The sequence below is a fragment of the Callorhinchus milii genome, unplaced genomic scaffold (assembly GCF_018977255.1).
Source record: "Callorhinchus milii isolate IMCB2004 unplaced genomic scaffold, IMCB_Cmil_1.0 Scaffold2, whole genome shotgun sequence".
Taxonomy (NCBI): domain Eukaryota; kingdom Metazoa; phylum Chordata; class Chondrichthyes; order Chimaeriformes; family Callorhinchidae; genus Callorhinchus; species Callorhinchus milii.
Genome location: NW_024704743.1, coordinates 28,069,182 through 28,092,504, shown reverse-complemented (window position 1 = coordinate 28,092,504; position 23,323 = coordinate 28,069,182). Strand labels below are relative to the sequence as shown.

Sequence of the window (23,323 nt, the reverse complement as noted above, 5' to 3'; positions counted from 1 at the left end):
GTAATGCTTTTGATACAGTTCCTCTTGAGAGGCTGGTACTGAAAGTAAAAAAAGCAGGAATCAGTGGAAGTGTATTACAATGGATATGTAACTGGTTGATCGGAAGAACCCAAAGTGTGGTGGTACAGGAAATGTCATCAGACTGGGAAAATTTTACCGGTGGAGTTCTACAAGTGTCTGTTTTAGGACATCTTTTGTTTAATATTTGTATAAATGATCTGGAACTAGGAGTCGCAAGCACCATGGCTAAGTTTGCAGATGACACCAAGTTAATGAAGGTGGTATATTGCAAAGCTGAACAATATAGGTTACAGGAGGATTTGAACATACTTGGAAATTGGGTAGACCTTTGGCAGATGAATTTCAATTTGCAGAAATGTAAAGTACTTCATGTCGGGACAAAAAAAATCCAGGAAGGGACTATTAATTGAACAGAAGGAAAATAATATGTATGGAAAATGAAAAGGACCTAGGGGTCCTGATTGGCAATAAATTGAAGCTCTCACAACAATTCTCTGTGGCAGTGAGTAAAGCAAACCAGATGTTGGGATATATCAAAAGATCAATAGCAAGTTGAAATAGTGGAGTAATCCTGCCAATGTATAAATCATTGGTGAGACAGTACTCAGAGTACTGTGGACAGTTCTGGTCACCGCAGTACAAAAATGATATGGGAGAAATTGACAGGGGAGGGTAACCAGAATGAATGAGGGACTGGAGGGATTGGAATCTGAAGAGCGACTAAGTAAATTGGGCATGTTCGCACTGGGAAAGGGAAGATTGAGAGGCGTTATGATTGCTGTCTTTGAGATTCTAAAGGGGCTAGACAATGTAGATCATGACAGGCTGTTTCAAATAGTCCAGAATAGTAAAACCAGAGAACACGGCCTGCGATTGAAAGGGGTAAATTCAGAACTAACCTACGAAACACTATTTCAGTGAGCGAATAATAAACCTGTGGAACAGGCTCCAATAAACACGGATTAGATCATTTTTTTTGGAAAATAACATTGTGGAATATAGTACATAGGTAATTTGGGATATATGTGCACGCGACCGCCAGTAAGGCGGTAGGCGAACTAGATGGACCTTGGTCCTTTTTGCGTCTAGCCTTTCTTTTGTCCTTATGTTCTATAACACTATAATGAGGCGCTTGCATGGTTTGACTGCACATACAAGCTGCTATCATGCAGGCTCACTGCGTGCTTGGCTGTATCTAATGCTATGAAAAACGGATGGTTTCCAGGTTATCAGGTCACTGACGACATCACGTCCTCTTACTGCGCATGCAATAGTAACAGGCAGTGACATTGTCGGCGACTCGATGACCCGAAAGATGGCTATTTTAGCTCAAAAACTGGCCAGTGCATGAGAAGTAAGCAGGCGCACTGCGAGCATTCGCAGCGAATAGAGTGAAACTGCTACCATGTTATAAACAAATTAGCACAATAAAGAAACCCTTTACAATTAGGCCAAACTGTAATTATGATAACAACCACATTTTCTGACCCCAATATGGTCAGTTAAAAAACAAACGTTAAAAGGATGTTGTCATCGTTGTAGGGATAAAGAAAACTGCTTCAAAAAGTACAAATCAACAACATTGTTTAACATACTAATGGACTATGAATTACTTGATTTACTGTATTTTTATAGAAAATCTTCAAAATGCAATGTTACTGGAAGTACACTGACTGACGGTTGAAATGATTACGTTTGAAAAGTGCTCAGTGGGTGGTCCTGGTAAACTGAATGCAATGCCTTTTACAGTATAAAATTCACAGTATTGGAGACATAGCCACAATAGATAAATATACAAATGGGCAGAAGGACTTTTTTTAGAAACTTCTCTACATCTAATCTTCAAGTTCTTCATTCAACAAGCTACTTTAAGTGCAATGACTGTTATTATCCAGGCAAAACTGACAGTTGATCTGCTATTTGTGGGACCTTGCTGGTTGCAATCCAATTTTACACAGAGTAGGTTTGGCAGATGCTCTTTGTGTTTTGATATTTCCAAAGGAAGCTTGGAACGCATTAAATTAATGCTCTCTCTGTGCCACGTCTCTGTGTTGGTCTTAGCACTAAGCATAAATCTATATGTCTGTGCTAAGTATGTCAGATTATGGAAACTCACCCATAAACCTGTTAACACAATATTTAGGATTTATAACAAAATTATACATTATACAGGGCAAGCGTTATGATGTAGTAAAATATCACCAATTAGATTATAAACATGACATTTATTAGCAATTTTGAAAAACTTAAAGGGCACCAATGCCATTTTTTTCAAAAGGTTGATGCTTTTAAAATCTGATACATAAATATCCTGAATTGGTTTCCTGTCATCTTTAACATTTTCATGGAATTATCAATAAAAAGCTCTCTTCAAATTACTGCTTCTGCCGATATTTAAAATTACTACATAAGTGTTTACTGTCCAAAGAGTCTTACACAATGTATTTCATATTCATGTTGATCAGAGGATGTGGAATATTAATACTTTGAAGGGTATATATGAAGGAATGGTACGGAAAAAATAAATAAAAAAAAACGTTGGTCACTCAATCCACGATTGTTTGTGGGACATTGCTGTGCACAATTGGCTGCCGCGGGATTTACAAACAGTAACTCAAGGTCTTTATTGGGGAATTCTATTGATAACCAGCAGTACATCTATCCTGACTTGTGGGATCCTCTTTTGAAGTGTAGGAATTAGATGGTGAGAACCCTTAAATTGAACGCAATGTACTTTTGGTTACTGGCAGGAATCCCCGTTAATCACTGAATTATTATTATCCCGCGATGAACTGTCCTTTTGCGACCAAATAATTTTTTTGAAGAGGAGTGGGAAGAGAGAAATCCAAGTCTTATCCCTTAAGATATTATTTTAAAAAATTGGTCACTCAATCCATGACTGTTTGTGGGACACTGCTGTTCACAATTAGCTGCTGAATTTTGTCCACAAAATATACAGTCAATTAATTTTCCACTATATTCTGTGAAGCGCTTTGATACGTCTCGATGACATGATAGGCATTATATCAAATGCAAGGATTATTATTATTATTATTGAAAAACTTAAAGGGCACCAAAGCCATTTTTTTCAAAAGGCTGATGCTTTTAAAATTTCAACAACTTGGGGATAAAGAATGGATTAATAATGCAGAATGAAACCTAACACTACAAAACAAATTTTCAAAAACAAAATGAAAGGCAAACCAGGAAGCAATCAGTCCCTCCTTCCTTTCGTTTAAGGCATGGCTCAAAATTGACCTCTTTGAACACGCTTTTGGTCACTTTTCCCCTTCTTACCCACCTCGGTTCACATTCTCTGGCTTGGGTGCCCAAGCTGCATCGTCAAACACTTTGAGTCCTCCTCTTGATGTGGAAAGGCACTATATCAATTTAAATTGCACTGTACTGTAAAACAATTAGTAAACTTTCTGTTTATCACCACATTGCCTACAGGATTGTGGAGTCCTGTAGCTCACTGGTTAGAGCTTTTGTCTCACAAGCGAGAGACCTGGGTTCAATTCCCGGCAGGATGAAACTTTGGCCAAGTTTCCTTACTCCACGTGCCTCTATTTGCCTAGTAGAAAGTAGGAACCCGGCTAGTTAGTCAATTGGCTGCCGAGTTTCGCCCAAAAATATACAGTTGATTCACTTTACAGTATATTCTGTGAAGCGCTGCGAGACGTCTCGAAGACGTGATAAGATGCTATATCAAATGCAAGGATTATTATTATTATTATTATATATCACTACTTTTTTCCTATTTTTGCTTTAGTATTCTCACAAACCTTTTTTTTAATTTTATTTTTACTTTTCCTATCTCTTCCCCAATTTACCAATTCCTAGCTTTGAAAGCACTCACTTTCCTTCAGCACCAAACTTCACTATTATTCTTAGCCTGGAAAAAGATACTACTTGCAATTCTTATGCCATAATTTCATTGAGGGATGGGTAAGGTTAGAAACCTGTCACTGGCCAGAATAGAGTCTAATTACTAATGGAACAACAAATACAAATTTATATAACTCGTTTCGTGTCTTGAGGACATCCCAAGACACTTTCAAACTAATGTCTTGGCACTAGAGCTGAAATTTTCTAATTTGCAATATTCACACAGGAAGTGTTATTTTGAGCCTCCTTTGTTGTCCTGAGAAATTGGGTTGTGTTCGGTGTTTTTCAAAAGCTGGCAAAGTTTGAAAAAGGCTGAGACTGAAACAGCTGGCCCACAGGGAGTTTGGGGATTTATTCTCCTTCTTTTATTCAGAAACCGCAGTTAGCGCTTGACACCCTTTTTGCAAATATAGGAAATTAAACTCCAGTTTCATATGGTATCCAGATTTCTTTGAGCAGCCACAGGCACAGAGGATGAAGACATCATGGCATGTACTCGTACAATTGACATCTACAAACAAGATTTTCTTTCAGTATTCACACATGGAACAAATGTTTTGTATTCCTATCGGACAATCGTATCAGCAAAAGGAACTGACATTGGGAATTCATTGGTAACTTGTGCGCAGAGCACACCACCGTACTGTAAGATGCAGTTGCCTCACCAACCTCTATGGCTGATCATTGTGAAAATGGATATATCTAAAAATAAGTCTGTGGTCCTCCACATGAATACATTTTGCTAAAGGATTCCTGGCAGATGTGAGCTTTCCAAGATCTATGGGTGAAATAGCTAACTATTGGACCACGAGCCAAGATGAATGACCAGATGCATTACATTTCAGAGCTCTACAATTTCCTTGAAGGACAGTGCAAACCTTCGACTATCTTGCTCCTGGGTTATGTCCAGCAAAGACACTACTAGCATGTAGATCCACATGCTTGCATCCACTTGGAAGGTCTTATTCTGTCCCTTGTAGGCTACACTTTCTAGCTGTTTGCAGGACATTGCTGTGCTCAAATTAACTACCACTTTACAATAAATCATATGAAGAGCTTTGAGATGTTTCAACAATGTGATAAGGCTCTATATGAAATTATTAATGATAATTATTATTATTATTGATCATGCTGACCCTTCAGTCTGAACATGCTGTCATCTCTCACTGTACACTTAGGAAATAAGTATCTAACTGGTTGCATTGCAAAACCCAAATGGACACACAGAAACTGTACTCCGGAGTTAGATTGCTTCACAGTGGATTTCCCTTGAGTTGGACGGAATGTTTTTCCAATTAATGGAAGGAGTCCACATTGGTTTGACTCAGATTTCTTTTTGAGGATTCTCATTCAGAATCATCACAAATTAGATTTTAATACTATCAAAATAACATTTTCCTAGCGTTTTTCTACATACTGCTCATAGTTCACAAGTTTCCTTTCCTTGCAAGTACCCAGATACCGTTAATGTAACATCAAGAATTAACGCCAGATCAAACAGGAAGAACATAATGTAAAATCTGGCCCGCCAAATCTTAATTGGCTGCTTAATACTCACCTGGGTCCAAACAAGGTAGAATTTGACATAACTGAATGGCATGGTGTAAAGAATGCTCTGTGTTCTTTGTGCTTATTGATGCCAAAGTCCACATGGCAGCAAAGACCAGAATAGATCCCTGGAGTGCTCAACAGTGACATTCGGTAAAATAAAGGAAAAGGTTCCGTGTACCATTAGTTTTTCACCACTCACTTAGACAAACATGATATTTGCCAAAAGTAAAAGAAAGAGAGGAGAGAATGGAGAGGAAGGAAAAGAAAAAAAGAATGAAAATGAAAGTGAAAGAATGAAAAAGTGACAAGTTCACTCAACCATAGCAGTCAAAGAAATCAAACAGTATCAGGATCTAAAATATCATGTAATTCTCTCCATTTCCCTATTTGATTTAATCAGCAAAAGCTTATCGACCCAAGACCAAGGGAGGATGGATTTTGAAAGCTGTGCTTCTCAGTACTCAAAGGTTTAATTACTTTCAGGCCTGTTGCCTCAGCAATTAGTTATTCGAAATTCCACTGTGGAAGTATTCTACTATTTTTAGTGATCGTCACATGATAGATAATAACAATAAATAATAATATTCCTTGCATTTGGTATAGTGCCTTTCACATTGGCAGAAATTGGTTGAGTGTGACATTGTGAATCAAAATCACAGGATATACCGTAAATTGTAGTGACTGTGTTTGTGGGCAAATGCGGCAGCCAATTTTGTGCACAGCCATGTCCCACAAGCAGCCATGAAGTGAGTGACCAATTTTATTTGGGATTGTTGGACAGGACTCTGGGAAGAACTCCTTTTTCTTTTTGAATCTTTAACGTCCACCTGAACAGGCAGGTAAGTTTCACATCTCATCCAAAGGATGTCCATGAAACATATCCATCATGAGCGGTCGTACCTCAACACTCTAACCTCGTTGTACCAGAATCTAAATGTGCCCATGTGATGGGATCTATCACATGCTGACTGCGCGCAACAGTGATCATTTCATCAGTTGTGTATGACACAAAATCTGACTAGAAATAAGCAACAACAAGAACATTATTTTTGACAGTCAACACGAGATAGGCTCCAGAATCTCACATTCGTCCAGTCAACAGAAGTTGGTTGAGCGTGACATTGGGAAGCGATGCAGCAAGTGTTTCTATTAAGAGATTGTTGATGTTCTCTCATCCAACCTGCTCACATACCCATCTATACTGCTGCCAAAGCACTGTTGAATGTGTGACAAAATATATATTGTATTATTTAACTTTTACATCTTGTTTTCTTTTTCCTTCTTATTTCTATCCCCTGACCCAACCGTCGGTACATCTTAAAAGGGTATAGATTACCTTAGTAACTGGTATTTCTTTGGATTTTGATTCAAAGAGATGTTCTAGCTTGGAGATGTCCACCTTCACAGGCTCCAGTCGGGCCCAAAGGGTCTCTTTGCATCGTTTATGATTCTTGTATCGCCAGTCAATTGGTCGGAGTTCATTCCAAAACAGCCTGATGGTCTTCTTCTTCTTCAGGAATGTCGGCTCACCCCTGGTTAGGTGAGGGACCCAGGACACTGAGGGACCCGGATAGGTGGGGCTGGGGGCAAACACATACCGGGCACTGGAGGAGGCGGTGGAGGAGGCGGGCACCCAAGTGGAGGGGGCGGAGGAGGCATGCCCATAAAAGGGGGCGGAGGAGGTGGGGGAGGAAGTATCGAGTCTCCAGAACTAAGTAAACATTCCATGTCTAACACGTTCACGTCATCCTCTTCCTCCAAATCTGTGAAGTCCATATCTTTGATTTTCAGTTCCCTGGGATTTGCCATCAGTTGATCCCAAATATAATCAGACTCCTTTTTAGGCTGTGCTGCCACTTTATCCACAGCCTTCTCAGCCACTTCAGAATCAGACGAGCCTGATCCTTTGCTTATCTCACCACTGTTGAACTTCTCAGTAAAAGCCCTCACGCTCCCTTGGTTCTCTAAATGGTCAATCTCCATTTTCTTCACATTTTCTTCACAGGCTTGTTTGTTGGCCTGTAGGATAGAGATCCGGCTCGCCAAGCTTGCCAAAGACTCTTCTTTTTCTTCCTTCTCTTTATCATTGAGCTCTGCCTCTCCCTCATCCTCTGCCTTTTTGTTCTGAGAGTACAACATGTCCAGCATGAAGCGCTTGTTGTTGAGAATGTTACTGCACTGATCATTTACACTGACTTCTTTGATGCTCTGCGTCCATTGTCCTGTCATTGTATGGAACAAGAGGGAAAATGTGATTAAAACATAGCAACATGGGGCACTGGGTACTGGTTCAACAATAAGGTGAAGATTGCACTTTGTGATGGCCAGCGTAACGGCATTGGAGTGCTGGCTCGTATCATACCGGCCCAACATGAACTGGGATTGCCCAAGTGCGAAAGACTCTTAACTTGTAAATGTCGTGCATGACTGCTTCTTGACTCAGTGTGTCAGGGAGCCCACAAGGGCCAGTTTCCTTCTTGACTTAGTTCTAGTCATTGGCCCAGACACTATTCGGGAAATGGAAGTAGTTGATCAACTAGGGGACAGTAACCACAGCTCAGTAATCTTCAGTTTAACTTGGGAAACAGCACCAGCGCGCACCCAAATTCTGGTGTACAATTTTACTCCAGGGTATGAGGATTCAGCGAAGGGACATATAGACTGGGAGGCATTACTCAGGGACAAATTGGTTGAGGATAAAAGTATATCTCGAAAGAATGTTAAACAGTGAATGCAGGACAATTATATACCCAAGTGCATCAGGGGCCAAAATGACAAAAACACACCAAAATGGATCAACAGGAAAATAAAAAGGGAGATAAAGAAGAAAAGGAAGAATTAGAATGCTTGTCGAGAGAAACAAAATGGTAACCATTGGGCTAAATACAGACTGTGCAGCAAGAGAATAAAACTGAGATTAGGGGAGCCAAGAGAGAGTTGGAAATGGACAAAGCAACAAATGCAAAATGTAACTTCAAAACATTCTTTCAATATTACAACAGGAAAGATAGTCAGGGAGGGTGTTCAAATCCTAAAGGATTCAAATCGGGTTGAATAAGAGAATGAATAGGAGATAGCAAACATATTAAATTACTAGATTTTTTCCCAAGAAGATTTTACAATGGAGGGCACTAAAATCATGCCCAACCCCCACTTAGCAGACAGCAAACTTTAATGCAAAGGAGGCTGAGATTCGGAATGAATTCAAGGGTCTTAAACCTAAAAATTCCCTGTGCTGGATGAATTGTACTCCAGGGTAGTTATGGAGACAAGGCCGGAGATTTGTGCAGCACTGGCAGACAACAGACTGGAAGCAAGCAGATGTTGTTCCCATATTCAAGAAGGACAACAAAACTAAATCTGGCAACTATAGACCCATTAACCAGAAAGGGTAGTTCTTGTCTGACTAATCACATAGACTTTTTTTGAGAATGTGTCAGTTTAGATGGACTGTAGGAAGCCATATAATGTAATATTCTCAACTTCCAAAGGATGTTTGGTAATGTACCACATGCAAGATATGGTCACTGGATATCAAAGGCAAGGCATGGACATGGATTAAGAATTGGCTGAAGGGAACGAAGCAGAAGGACTTTGTTAGGGGAGCTAGGTCAAAAAAAGCTAGGTAAAAAAAGGGTGAGATACTAAGCAGGGCTATACAGGGCACCATCTTGCCTGGATTCGCAGACTCGGTGTAAGATAGCTACATTTGCAGATGACATCAAGTTGGAGAGAACTGTGGAATCAGAGGAGGCAACAAAGATCTTCCAAAAAAAAGCTTGATAGGGTATGCAAAGTACTCCATGAATGGAATTGAACTTGCCAAGGGGAAAGCTGAAAAAGATCTAGGGGTGTTAGTTGACTCATGGCTCACTATATCAAAACAGTGTGAAGCAGCAATAAACAAGGCAAACAGGATCCTGGGTTACATCGCTAAGTCAATTGAGTTTAGATCCCCCAGATGTCATTTGTCTGGATGTACAATGCTCAGACTGCATCTTGAATATTGCATACAGTTCTGGTCACCGCAACATAAGAAGGCTGTTCAGGTTCTAGAGACAGTGCAGAGGAGAGCAATGAGGATGATTCCCAGGGTTAGAGGAATGAGCCAAGAGCAACGACTAGGTAGGCTAGGCCTCTTCAGTCTTGAGAATAGACACTCAGAGGGGACCTCAGAGGGGTGTACAAAATTTTATAAATGAAACTCAGATGAATACTTTAGAATGTATCATGACAGTAGAACAAAAGGAAATATGTTTAAATTGTAAAGGGAAACTTCAGGACTGATACCAGGAAATGTTTCTTTATGCAGAGGGTAATCAATGACAAGAACAGGTTGCCAGGAAAGGTGGTGGAGACCAGGACACTAGACTAATTTAAAAAGCAGCTTGATGCAGTAATAAGGAGATGGTAGGGTGGGTGTCCTGGAGGGATGAGACTGGATGGGCCAAAAGTCCTTCTTCACCCAGACAAATCTTTTGATCTTGTGACTTAATTCTCCACAGACTAGTTACTCTCATCAATTTCTAGCAGCAGGATTCATTCTGTTTAAAAAGCAATGTTTGAAATCAAAGGTACCTCTGCTTCCCTCCCCCCCCAGCTGAATATGGTTCCCACCTCTCCTAAAGAAGCTGGTCAAAGGCCTGTGAAGAGCATGTGAATATGTTCAAACGTGTGGAGATAAACCGGTACCAGCGGAAATGCACAGCTTCACACAAGAACATGTTAGTCATAAATAAGATGGGCTGCTTAGTGATCATGGAATCTATTAGAGTTCTTCAAAGCAGCTAAAAGTTTTGAGACTATAGATAGTGAAAGATTATTCCTACTGGTTGGTAATTCAATAACTAGATGGCAAAACTCGGTTTGTCCCGGCTGAGTTAAGGAGGACATTTGAACAATCCCGTTCTCCAGCAGAAGGAATAAGGAGTGAAAGAAGGAAGGGCAATGATACAATTAGAGCAAAATATTGACAACAAAAAATGGTAACTGTAAGTTAAAGCAAATGATTTTATCTCAGATTGTAGTGAATCTAGGTGCAAATGTGTTCTGATTTCAATGTTGGTATGGAGCTCCGTTTAAAGTTAATGTGACTTCACGGTATTGCAAATAATGCTTATGTGGCCTTTCTCAGAAGTGATTGACAGAAGCCTCTGAGTTGTGTACATAGGGATGGAAGACATGACATGTGGTGTACATTATGGTCACTCCCACACATCTGCATGGACAGTGCAGTAGAGATACTAAGATATGAAAAATTAATCGACATATGTTGTCAGGAAACAACTCAGCAGATTCATTATGTATCCTTCTTGCAGATGGACTGATTGGTGCAGTGATTTCACAAATTGTGGTTACATTTGTGGGGTTTATAAACCGCATAAACTCCACAGATGTGGGGTAATAGCCCCTGTGTTAAATTATCGCCATCAATAGTGACCACAAAGGGAGAAATTGCAATCATTTCAGGGCAGAATGCCCTTCTGCATTCCAGAGAAGGGCTCTACCCCAGCTTGTTTCTCAGCTCAGTCAAATAATTTGGTTAAAATAAAGTGCTGACATTGCTATAGGAACATAGGAACATGAGTAGGCCATTCAGCCCCTCGAGCCTATTCCGCCATTCTATTGGTTCATGGCTGATCTGTACCTCAGCTCCAAATACCCGCCTTTGCCCTATATCCCTTGATACCCTTAACTAACAAGAATCGGTTTTAACTTTTGTTGTTTAATAATTCATTTTTAATCATGATCTGGTGAAGGACTGTGAAACTCTCATTTTCCTCCAGCTCAAAAAACACAAGACAACAACAACAACAACAACAAGATTCCATTTATAAAGCGTCTTTCACGTCAGGAGGACGTCCCAAGGCGCTGCACAGTTGGGTCATGACCCGAGCAGGGGGGAAATGGTCAGGGGAGGGGAGGGGGCGAGGAGGGGGGAAATGGTCAGGGTGAGGGGAGAGAAGGGAGGGAGCGAGGAGGGGGAAGAGAGTCGAGAGGGGAGCTGAAGGCACGGTCAAAGAGAAAGGTTTTGAGACCGGCCTTGAAGGAGGAAAGGGAGGAAGCAAGGCGAAGGCACTGGGGGATGGAGTTCCAGAGCCTGGGGCTGAGAGGCTGAAGGCCCGACCACCGATGGTAGGGCGGTTGGGGCGGGGGACGTGGAGCAGACCGGAGCCAGAGGAACGGAGGGTACGGGCAGGTAGGTAGGGGGATAGTAGGTTGGAGAGGTAGGAGGGAGCAAGGCCGTGAATGGCCTTGTAGGTGAGGATGAGGATCTTGAAATCAATCCTCTGGGGGATGGGGAGCCAGTGGAGGCGAGCGAGGGTGGGAGTGATGTGGTCGCGAAGCCTGGTGCGGGACAGTACACGAGCTGCAGAGTTCTGAATGACCTGCAGCTTGTGGAGGGAGGTGGCGGGAAGGCCGGCGAGGAGAGAGTTCCCATAGTCCAGCCTTGAGGTGACAAAGGCGTGAACCAGGGTTTCAGCAGCGTGAGGGGTGAGGTAGTGCCGTAGTCTGGCGATGTTCCGGAGGTGATGGAAGGCGGTGCCAGTTGTGGTGCGGATGTGAGGGAGAAAGGACAGCTCAGGGTCGAACAAAACGCCGAGGTTCCTGACTGGCTTTGAGAGGTGGAGAGTGCAGCCTTGGATGCTGATGGTGTCAGCGCCTGAGGTGCGGAGGCGCTGACGTGAGCCAATCAGGAGGGCCTCGGTTTTTCGCACGTTGAGCTGAAGAAAGTTGTCTCTCGTCCAGGACTCGATGTCGGACAGGCAGGCTGTCAGGACATCGGTGGTCGTGGAGTTGAGAGTAGAGGAGGAAAGGTAGAGTTGGGTGTCATCCGCATACATGTGGAAGTTAACCCATGTCTGCGGATGATGTCACCAAGGGGGAGCATATAGAGGGTGAAGAGGAGGGGACCAAGGACAGAGCCCTGAGGGACACCACATGAGACAGTACGGGGGGTGGAGGAGAAGCCATTCGTCGAGACAAAGTGAAGACGGTGAGAAAGGTACGACCTAAACCATTCAAGGACAGTGCCTTGAAGGTTGAGGTGGGAGGACAAGCGGTGGAGTAGGATAGCGTGGTCGACCGTATCGAATGCTGCCGATAGGTCGAGGAGGACGAGGAGACAGAGGGAGCCCTGGTCACAGATGGTCAGGATATCATTGGTGACCTTGACCAGGGCAGTTTCTGTGCTATGGGCAGCACGGAAACCTGACTGAAGGGGTTCGAAAAGAGAATGGGTGGAAAGGAAAGAGCGCAGTTGGGAGGCGACAACTCTTTCCAAGACCTTGGAGAGAAAGGGGAGGTTGGAGATGGGCCGGTAGCTTGATAGCTGCGACGCATCAAGGGAGGGTTTTTTCAGGGTGGGCGTGATGATGGCAGTTTTTAATGGAATGGGGACAGAGCCAGAGGAGAGGGACAGGTTGATGATGTCAGTGATATGTGGGGCAAGAAAGTGGAGCTGGGAGATAAGGAGTGGAGTGGGGATGGGGTCAAGGGAGCAGGTGGTTGGTTTTAGGGATAGGATGAGTTCAGTGACAGAGGGTGGGGAAACGGGTACGAAGGTGTGTAGGGGAGGATGGGTAGGAGTCGGAGTGTGGGAGGGAAGGGGTGGGTGGTGGGTGGAAGTTGGAGGGGAAGTGACCGCGGAGCGGATTCCCTTGATCTTGGATTCAAGGAAATCCAGCATCTCCTCGCAGTGAAGGTTGGAGGAGATGACCTGCGCGGGGTGGCGGGGGGGACGGAGGAGTCGGGTTGTGGTGGAAAACAGTAGCCTGGGGTTGTTCTTCGCCTCCAGGATTATCCTGGAGTAGAAGGACGACTTGGCCGAGGCTAGAGTGGAGCGGTAAATTTTGAGGAGGTCCAGCCAGATTTGTCGGTGGACCGTTAGGCCAGATTTGACACAGGTGCGTTCAGCAGCCCGCACCTGGCTTTTCAGTGAGCGGAGGTGGGTGGTGTACCAGGGGGAGGAGCGGGAGTAGGAGACAGTGCGGGAAGTGATGGGGGCAAGAGTATCGAGTGTGGAGGAGAGGGTATTGTGGAGGAGGGAGAGAGGAGAAGAGGGGTCGGTGAGGGTTGAAGGCCAGAGGGAGAGGAGTTCAGAGGACTCCAAGGCATCGGTTAGGGATTGTGGGGGTAACTTCTTCCAAGGGCGGTAGAAGATGGTGGTGGGTCTGGTGGAGGTGGGGAGGGGGGTGGAGGTGGTGAAGGAGATGAAGTGGTGGTCAGAGATGGCCTTGTCGGTAATAGTGACATCCGAGACACTGACACTGAGACTGTCAACTATCTGGCTAAGGCCTGAAGCCTCCTGGTAATTTGGATAATGGGAATTCAGAGCCTAGTAGATGGAGGATTTCAGGCTTCGCACTCATGGTTGAGATCCTGACTGTGCCACTGTGGTATATGACATGCTCAGCCAGAAACTTTGTCCTGAAGAGAGAGGGACAACTAGCCCTGGTCACTGTCACATACCAGTGTCAAGCATACTCTTCACTTTAGGGAATGGCGCATGTGATGAGAAGGATTGAAAGATAGAGAGTAAATAAAGTTCACATAGAAACCCTCCACACCCCCCCACCCACATTAAAATCATGCCACAGGCTACTGAATTTCAACATTAAAGACTGTTGAATATTCCACAAAAATAAACTGAGTAACGTTTTGTAGGTGACTGTAGGCGCCCTAATGATATCAGAGCGTCAGTTAGAAATTCCGCTGATGAGTCAGAATAGTTACCTATCGTGTTCTTGTGTCACAATGGTGGAAACACCAGAATATTTCAGGGGGAGAAGGAGGTTTGCAGATCATAACAAGGAGAGGAGCAAGGTATAAGCGTTTCATAATGAGCTCCTTGTGTTAATTAGGAAACTCAGCTAACTTTACCCAAATATTTAAACATCGCAACATGTCTACTTCAGATGATTAACACTTACTGTGCTGAGCAAGCAAGACTCTGCACATGTCTCACATTTATTAAGCTGTATAGATGTTCGCCCACAAAATATACAGTCAATTCACTTTACAGTATATTCTGTGAAGCGTTTTGAGATGTCTCGCAGATGTTATAAGGCGCTATATCAAATGCAAGGATTATTATTGTCTATTAAGTTGATCTTATAAAAGTTAATACGTAATTGTGCGTTGGAATGTACATCTAGTGGGATTGCAAGACACAGCATCGATTTTGTCACTACTGATGAATATTGCTGCTCACCCATGCTTTGAGAGTCACCCTGATGTTTAATACAATGCATCATTGTGAGAGAAAGTGACAGAAAATGGGACGGTTACCGTTTTCATTGTCACTGGTCACTTTGTCTTCCCTTTCTTCTCTTTCTAAAGTGCTGCTGGCTGAAGAGATGCTGGATGCTGAGCAGTTGTCTTTCTCATTCACTTCCTCATTCTGCCTCTCCTTTTCGCTCAGCAACGCATTCTCCTCCGCATCGCGCTCAGGTCCCTGCTCGTTCTCCAGCTCCGGTCCCAGCTCTGCGGCTCTTGTCTCTGTGGCCCCCTCCGTTTCTCGTTCAGCTTCTGATTCAGGCTCCAGCTCAGGCTCGGGCTCTGGCTCAGGTTCAGGCTCCTTCTCACTGGCAGAGGCTAACAGGAAGAGAAGGAGGAGGGGTGCTTAGATACTCTTAAAGCTGTAGCACTTCAATGTTAGTTATGTACTGCATGCTGCCATCTGTTTTATTGGTACAAGTAAAAGTTACTGAGCAAAAAGACAGGAACGTTTTAAAACTTTGATTCTGCAATCCACAGTAGAATATTAAAAATTTAAATTTAGATTACTTGCACTTTCTATCATTTATCTTATTTCCTCCTTTTTTTGGTAATGTATTTTCCCTTGTTTTTTTTAAATGCTGAAGTGATGAGGAGAGTCAGTGGATCTGCTCTCAGGCTGCTGCCAATGTCATTCTCCTAGCAGCAGCTAAGAGTGATCTGGCATTACTGACCCTTAACTCTTCTCTCCCTGTGGGAGATATCCACACACAGATGGTTAACATTGGGAAACCACCACGTGGAGAATTACAGAATGGATGTATGTACCATTGCTCCATTGTTGATACATTGGAGTCCTTTGGTCACTTAACCTTTCCTATTCAAAGGGTGGAAGTTACATGCGATGAAACCAAATGGCGCATGCCAGTAGGCATCCAAACCAGAGAGTGAGAGATGGACACAGAAGTGGATTGGCAACTTATCATTGGCACGTAGAAGTCACAGAGCCATCCTCTCTGCTTGGGAGGAGGTAATGAAACCCATGATAAAGTTACCATTTCAAACAGACACAATGGTGGGATTTTCACCTGTTCCAGCTTTGGTAAAACAGCGTTACTGAACTTGAAGTGACTGTGCATTTTGTGGGTGAAACGCAGCAGCTAATTGAGTACCGCAGTATCCCACAAATAGTCATGGATAGAATTATCAAATTATTCTTTACTTTTATTTTTTGGAGGGATTATCACCCCCAGAAAGCGATCTGCTAATCGACTAAACAATGGGGTTCCTGCTTACTGCTAGGTAAACTGAAGCGTGTGGAGTAAGGAAACTTGCCTAGGGATTTGCCCTGTCTGGGAATCGAACCCGGGTCCACTCGCTTGCGAGGCTAACCACTACACTACTTGCCTCCATATTTACCCTAAGAAGTCCTGTAGGCTAAGAAGTCCTGTAAATATGCCTCCATATTTACCCCTGTGGAGTCCTGTAGCTCAGTGGTTAGAGCACTCGCTTTGCAAGTGAGAGATCTGAGTTCAATTCCAGGCAGGGCGAAACCTTGGGCAAGTTTCCTTACTCCACACGCCTAATAATAATCCCTCCAAAACCAAAAACAATAATTAAATTGGTCATTTTCAATCTACGACTGTTTGTGGGACATTGCTGTGCGCAATTGGCTGCCGCGTTCGCCCACAAATATACAGTCAATTCACTTTACAGTGTGTTCTGTGAAGCGCTTTGGGACGTCCTCCTGACGTGAAAAGCGCTATATCAAATGCAAGGATTATTATTATTATTATTATAAGAAGCACTTTGTAGCATCCTCCTGACGTGAATGGCATTATACCAAATGTAAGTATTATTATTACAATTGGACATTGCTTCTATTTCCTCCTTGCTACTCCACAATTTCTCCACTCCGACTATGATGCTACTAACCCCTGATGTGCTACAGTTCCATGTGTCAGCTCTTAGGTAAATGGCCATTCATATCTATATATCTGTGCAGGGAGCAGTAGAAAGCTATTTGATTGTGGAGGACAGCCCAGCCCAAGCTTGGCCTTACCAACCAACCATACACCATTTCCAGCAGGGGTCACAAGAGAGCAATTAAGACAGATCTCCTTTGGGATTACTCCTTCCACTCTGCAGACCAGGGATGTTGAGGGTAGTTACAGAGAACCTAAGGCATCACGGATATGATTAGCTCAGTTAGCACAGACCAGTCAACAATCCTGGTATTTAGTGTCAAATCTTTAAGTTGAAGTTACTGTTATCTCATTCTTGCTAACCTGTCCTCCCATCCTGTATCTGCCTCCAGAGCTGCACTAATTTCAATAGTTCTACATAAAGTTGCCTACTGTGTGCCTCCTCCATTGAATGCCAAATATTCAGGTCTAACTTGCAATATTTGTTTAATAATAATAATAATCCTTGCATTTGATATAGCACTTTTCACGTCGGGAGGACGTCCCAAAGCGCTTCACAGAACACACTGTAAAGTGAATTGACTGTATATTTGTGGGCGAACGCGGCAGCCAATTGCGCACAGCAATGTCCCACAAACAGTCGTGGATTGAAAATGACCAATTTATTATTGTTTTTGGTTTTGGAGGGATTATTATTAGGCGTGTGGAGTAAGAAAACTTGCCCAAGGTTTCGCCCTGCCTGGAATTGAACTCAGGTCTCTAGCTTGCAAAGCGAGTGCTCAACCACTGAGCTACAGGACTCCACAAAGATGTTTTAGGAAGAAAACTGTAATTATCAAATCAGTAAAATATCAAATGCGTGAGAGAATGCATTCTTCACCACATTCAATGTTTTAGAATTTCGATAATTAAACATTTCTTCTTAAGAAATCTGTTAAGAAACAACACAAAATGTTCCCATCTCTACAGATAAAACAATTAACATGAACAATAACCACTGGCTGATTTGGTTTGGAAACGTTTAGTTTTTAAATGTTTTACTGATAAAGAGATGCTGGTCCAACAAAATGTTTACAAACATCTGGATGTCTTGCAATAAGGTTTATGTAAATGTCATTTTAACACTTAAATTTGTAATAAATTTCTGAGAGCTTAGATCTGTGGGTTGAACTTTGTGCTGAGCTTAACCTTCTGTAGAATTATACATAGGATGTCTCTCCACCTTATTGATCAAAGTTAAAGCTAACCAAAAAATGTTTAAATACCCATATTAGCATTCCATAGCAGCTGCCTTCAATTAAACTTGGAAAAGGTAACTTTTAGGCCCACACACTTTAAAATTCCCAATCTAGTTTTTGACATCTTTAAAGTGGGGAACATTTACTAAAGAGATAGACGATTATATATAAAACAGCCTACATATAAAACAAAATTACCCTTACATTTGATATAGCGCCTTCAAGTCTGGAAGATGTTTCAAAGCTCTTTATAGGATGTACTGTAAAGTGTGTTAACTGTTTATATCTTTTGTAGACAAATGCAGTAGCCAGTTTCCACACAGCAATGTGTGTTGCTGTCCCACAAATAGTCATGGAGTGACTGGCCAATTTTATCTGGAAGATTCTAGCCAGGACATCGGAATAATCTCCTTTCTCTTATAAAAGCATTGTTTAACTTGGATTCTTATATTGGGGTTTAAAATGTGGTCATTTCTAATTCCAATCATTTAGGTGGGTTTAAATCAGGAATCTTGTTTGAAATCAATTTGCTTTGTGACCCCACTGTAATATAAAAACTTTGCTTTTTAGATTCAGTTCAGTTGACATTCAGATTGGAGTCAATTATTCTGTACATTTATTAACAATTGGAGTCAATTATTCTGTACATTTATTAACAATAATAATTGCAATCTGCATAAGGTAGCAAGTATTTTGTCTTCCTACTCTTTTCACCCGCAAAATACACAGTCAATCAACTTTGCAATACACTCTGTGAAGTTCTTTGATATGTCTCAATGAAGTGATAAGGCTATCAAATGCAAGGATTATTATTATTATTGCTCTAAACCAAAATAACAACAAATTACATTTGCAGAGCGCCTTTCACGTCGGGATGATGTCCCAAGGCGTTGGACAGTCAGGGATTTGGACTCGAGCAGGGGGTTGGGATCAGGAAGGGTGGAGGGCAGGGAAAGTAGGGGTAGAAGAGTGACCGAAAGCATGGTCGAAGAGGAGAGACGTGCCTTGAACCGAAATAACCATGCAATACAAATCTGTCCGTTATTTGATCATATCGTGCACTTGCTTAGATTGCAATGCTGGTAACAGGTACTTGATCTTGTCATTCTCAAGGATCCACATTGAAGATTAGTGAGTATCAGGTTTTAAGAACCGCTATGAATTACACTGAAAATTGCACTGTGTACACAAACAGCAATGAAGGAAGGATTTAACAACAACAACAACAAGATTCCATTTATTGAGCGCCTTTCACGTCGGGAGGACGTCCCAAGGCGCTGTACAGTTGGGTCAGGACCCGAGCAGGGGGAAATGGTCAGGGTGAGGGGAGGGAAGGGAGGGAGCGAGGAGGGGGTAGAGAGTCGAGAGGGGAGCTGAAGGCACGGTCGAAGAGAAAGGTCTTGAGACCGGCCTTGAAGGAGGAAAGGGAGGAAGCGGTGAAGGCACTGGGGGATAGAGTTCCAGAGCCTAGGGGCTGAGAGGCTGAAGGCCCGGCCACTGATAGTAGGGCGGTTGGGGCGGGGGATGTGGAGCAGACCGGAGCCAGAGGAACGGAGGGTACGGGCGGGTAGGTAGGGGGATAGTAGGTCGGAGAGGTAGGAGGCAGCAAGGCCGTGAATGGCCTTGTAGGTGAGGGTGAGGATCTTGAATTCGATCCTCTGGGGGATGGGGAGCCAGTGGAGGCGAGCGAGGGTGGGAGTGATGTGGTCCCGAAGCCTGGTGCGGGACAGTACACGAGCTGCAGAGTTCTGAATGACCTGCAGCTTGTGGAGGGAGGTGCCGGGAAGGCCGGCGAGGAGAGAGTTCCCATAGTCCAGCCTTGAGGTGATGAAGGCGTGGACCAGAGTTTCAGCAGCGTGAGGGGTGAGGTAGTGCCGTAGTCTGGCGATGTTCCGGAGGTGATGGAAGGCGGTGCCAGTTGTGGTGCGGATATGAGGGAGAAAGGGCAGCTCAGGGTCGAACAGAAGGCCGAGGTTCATGATTGGCTTTGAGAGGTGGAGAGTGCAGCCTTGGATGCTGATGGTGTCGGCGCCTGAGGTGCGGAGGCGCTGACGTGAGCCAATCAGGAGGGCCTCAGTTTTGCGTACGTTGAGCTGGAAAAAGTTATCTCTCGTCCAGGACTCGATGTCGGACAGGCTGTCAGGACATCGGTGGTCATGGAGTTGAGGGTAGAGGAGGAAAGGTAGAGTTGGGTGTCATCCGCATACATGTGGAAGTTAACCCCATGTCTGCGGATGATGTCACCAAGGGGGAGCATGTAGAGGGTGAAGAGGAGGGGACCGAGGACAGAGCCCGGAGGGACACCGCACGAGACAGTGCGGGGGCCGGAGGAAAAACCATTTGAGGAGACAAAGTGAAGCCACTGTGTAGGCTGTCCCCCACTGAGCCCCTTGACTGTGCCACGGCATTGCAGCTCCTCTCTGCCTTTTCATTATTCTGTATTTCTCTGATTTATTGCTGAGGAGAATCCTACAGGAAGGCTGTTATTCTTGAAAGGAAAAAGCTTAATAGTTTTAATGCCATATTGCAATGGAGCAGAAGAGTAAAGGAAAGTGGGTGTGCGGGTGGGGGGGTATGTCTTTGATATCTCTGAAGGCATTAAGAATAACTACAGAAAGTCAGTTAATTGCATAAGGAAACGTTGCACCGCAAGAGGAATAATGATCTTACCATATAGGCTTTTGGAAATCGTAGAACTGAACACAGAGGCTTTGTGCACTTTGGTACACATTGGCAGCTGGAACTCAGGAAATGTGCCACCAGGACACCTGCCCCCAGCAGACATGAACCATTCCAACCTCTCCTTACACCTCAAGAGAGTGGAAGGCTCTGGTATGAGTGGCTAGCAGTGCAATGTATTAATCTCTCCATCAGGTAATTATGTGTGAGGGCCAGTGCTCAAGTTGATCTATTTTTTAACCTGATCTGTACATACAGTATATTAAATTGCTTACATTAATTTCAGACTTAAGTGAAAACAGACTCTTTCTCTGAGCCAGTGCAGACACGCGGTCTGCCTCATGTACAGCCAATGCTGCAAAGAAAACACATCATTCCCAAGTGCTAGACATAAAACAACACGGGAAGCTCTACTCTCTGGCACTCCAGTAACTTATAGAAAGCCATATTAAGGGCCTGTGGATAATCTCCCTGGCTGAGATCAACTTACTCTACAGATCAGGGTTTGAACTGTCTCATTGGTATAACTTAGTGCCACATAAATGACCATTGTTCATCTATACATCTGTGGCATATATATCTACCAAGGTTATTGCAGATTATTCAGAACTTTGCAGCTCGTGTCCTCTCCTGCACCAAGCTTCGAGAGCCTTTCACCTCCATCCTCGCATGTCCCCCATCCCCCAGAGGATCAAGTTCAAGATCCTCATCCTCACTTTTAAAACCTTCTACAGTCTTGCCCCATCCTACCTCTGCAACACGCCCATTCGCTCTGCTCAACAGGCACTGTCCTGCTTCATGTCCCTCGCCATGCCTACCCCACCATGAATTGTCGGGCCTTCAGCCTTTTTGCTCCCACCTTCTGAACCTCCGTCCCTGAGCCTTCGATCTTGCCCCCCCCCATCCCCTCCCTTGCCTCCTTCAAAGGTCCGCCTCAAGACCTTCCTTTTTGACTTTGCCTTCGGTCATCTTGCAAGTCCTGACATGGGGCTTGAAACCACAAACTTCTGATTCAGAGATGAGATGAGAGTGCTACCACCTGAACCAGCCTGACCACATGGAAGACTAAAGGAAGATTAGAGAGTAAGTGGATATGTGGAACAGATTTTGAAAAAAAATCAGTTCTGAGTTCTGAGTCTTTCTGTGTAAAGTATGCTTGGTATTGGAAGGCATTAGAGTTCATAGAGATAGATGCAGATTGAGATGAACAAATTATCCATAGGGCCCAATGGACTCAGTATTATCCCGCTTGGGGGGGTGGGGGTGGATGGGGGAAGGAGTGGGGGAAATGTTGAGAGGGAGAAGGAAATTGTCTGGGGAGCCAAGGAAGTCAGGCTTGAATAGTTGAGATGACAAGATACATCACTTTGCAGGAGTTTTAAATGGATTACCTTTGGTGAACAGGGAGTATTTTTGTGAACTTTCCCCCAGGAGCTAATGGGTGTTTGGAGACCACAGTAACATACATTAACAACTTTCCTCAAATATAGTGCTCTTCATAAAGGACAGACAATGCCTCAGATACTTCACAGTGGAGCGGTCAGATGCCAAGCAAGAGAGAGGAGGGAGGATTTAAGTAAAGATACAGGCTTGATGGATCAATTAACTTAATTGATCACCTCCTGAGGTCATCGTCTAAGATGATACTCCAATGCAGTACTGGGGGAGTTCTGTTTTGTTAGAGGTACTTCAAATGAGACGTTAAACTGAGGTCCTGTCTGCCTGTTCAAGTGGACATTAACGATCCCATGACACCATTCAAAAATCTTGCAGAACCTGCAATCCTGCAGATAAAATAACCATTCACTTCATGACTTTTGTGGCACGTTGCTGTGTACAAATGGCCTGCAGCGTCTGCTAAAAATACAGTTACTTTACTGGACAGGATTTCGCTGTGATTATTATTATTTTCTTATGTTAAACTGACCCAGACCCAAAGTAAATGTAAAAAATGTGAGCCTGTCGAAACTTTCTTTGAAAGCAAAATAATACACAGCTGACATGCCGATTCTTTTGAGAGGAGGCGTCTGCTGGTTGTTTCTGTTTTATCTTGCATTTATACAAGTTTCCTTGGCCACCATTTTCATTATATTCCCACTTGTGTGGCCACTTCACTGCAAACATGATATATTTTGGCTCTGCTTTCCGCCAGTGTGTAACTGTAAGGCAATACCTGGGCATGCTGAGCAGTAGCATTTTACATCCTTCCCTATGAGGGGTCATCTGGGGATAAATGACACCCATGGGAGTGCAGGGGAGGAGGAAGAAGGAGAACAATTTAAACAAGGAGAAAATAATGAATGAAATCAATAACCTCTGGCAAGCCTTCAGCAGCTGTTTCGGGTGAACAATGTGATGGATTTAGCTGGTTTGATGGGGGATCAGGAACCACTGCTAATAAAATACACTGCAGAGTATACCAGATTAAATATACTGCGAATGCACTTAAATACACTGTGAAAATATTGTGTTTGGACAGTAAATCTTAAATGCAATATATTATAAATAAAAGTACTTTCGGATGGGAATAAAAACAGAAATTCACAGCAAGTCAATCAGCTTCAGGACAAGGCCCTGCCTGAAATGTTGAGTTGTTTTTGTACTCTTTTAGTTGTTGACTGGGATTTTTTTGTTTTTATTTCAGATTTCCAGGATTTGCCATTTTTCAGTTTAATTTCTGATCTGAGCTGTCTGATGTGGACTGACCGAGTTCCTCAGTCAGTTCAGCACATTGTCCTTTCAGACCTGGGATTTGGATTTAAATCTAGCTCAAGCGTGGTGGAATATCTCTTCACTGCAAGG

General features: G+C 43.4%; 1 protein-coding gene across 1 annotated transcript in view; it reads right to left on the bottom strand.

Moving 5' to 3' along the window:
• The window catches only part of LOC103176312 (FH1/FH2 domain-containing protein 3), a 353,167-nt gene that overhangs the window by 39,676 nt on the left and 290,168 nt on the right, over positions 1 to 23,323 (bottom strand). The window contains 3 exon segments of the mRNA XM_042332021.1: positions 6,797 to 7,008; positions 7,011 to 7,682; positions 14,752 to 15,057. Of these exon segments, the coding sequence (XP_042187955.1) occupies positions 6,797 to 7,008; positions 7,011 to 7,682; positions 14,752 to 15,057 (1,190 nt within the window).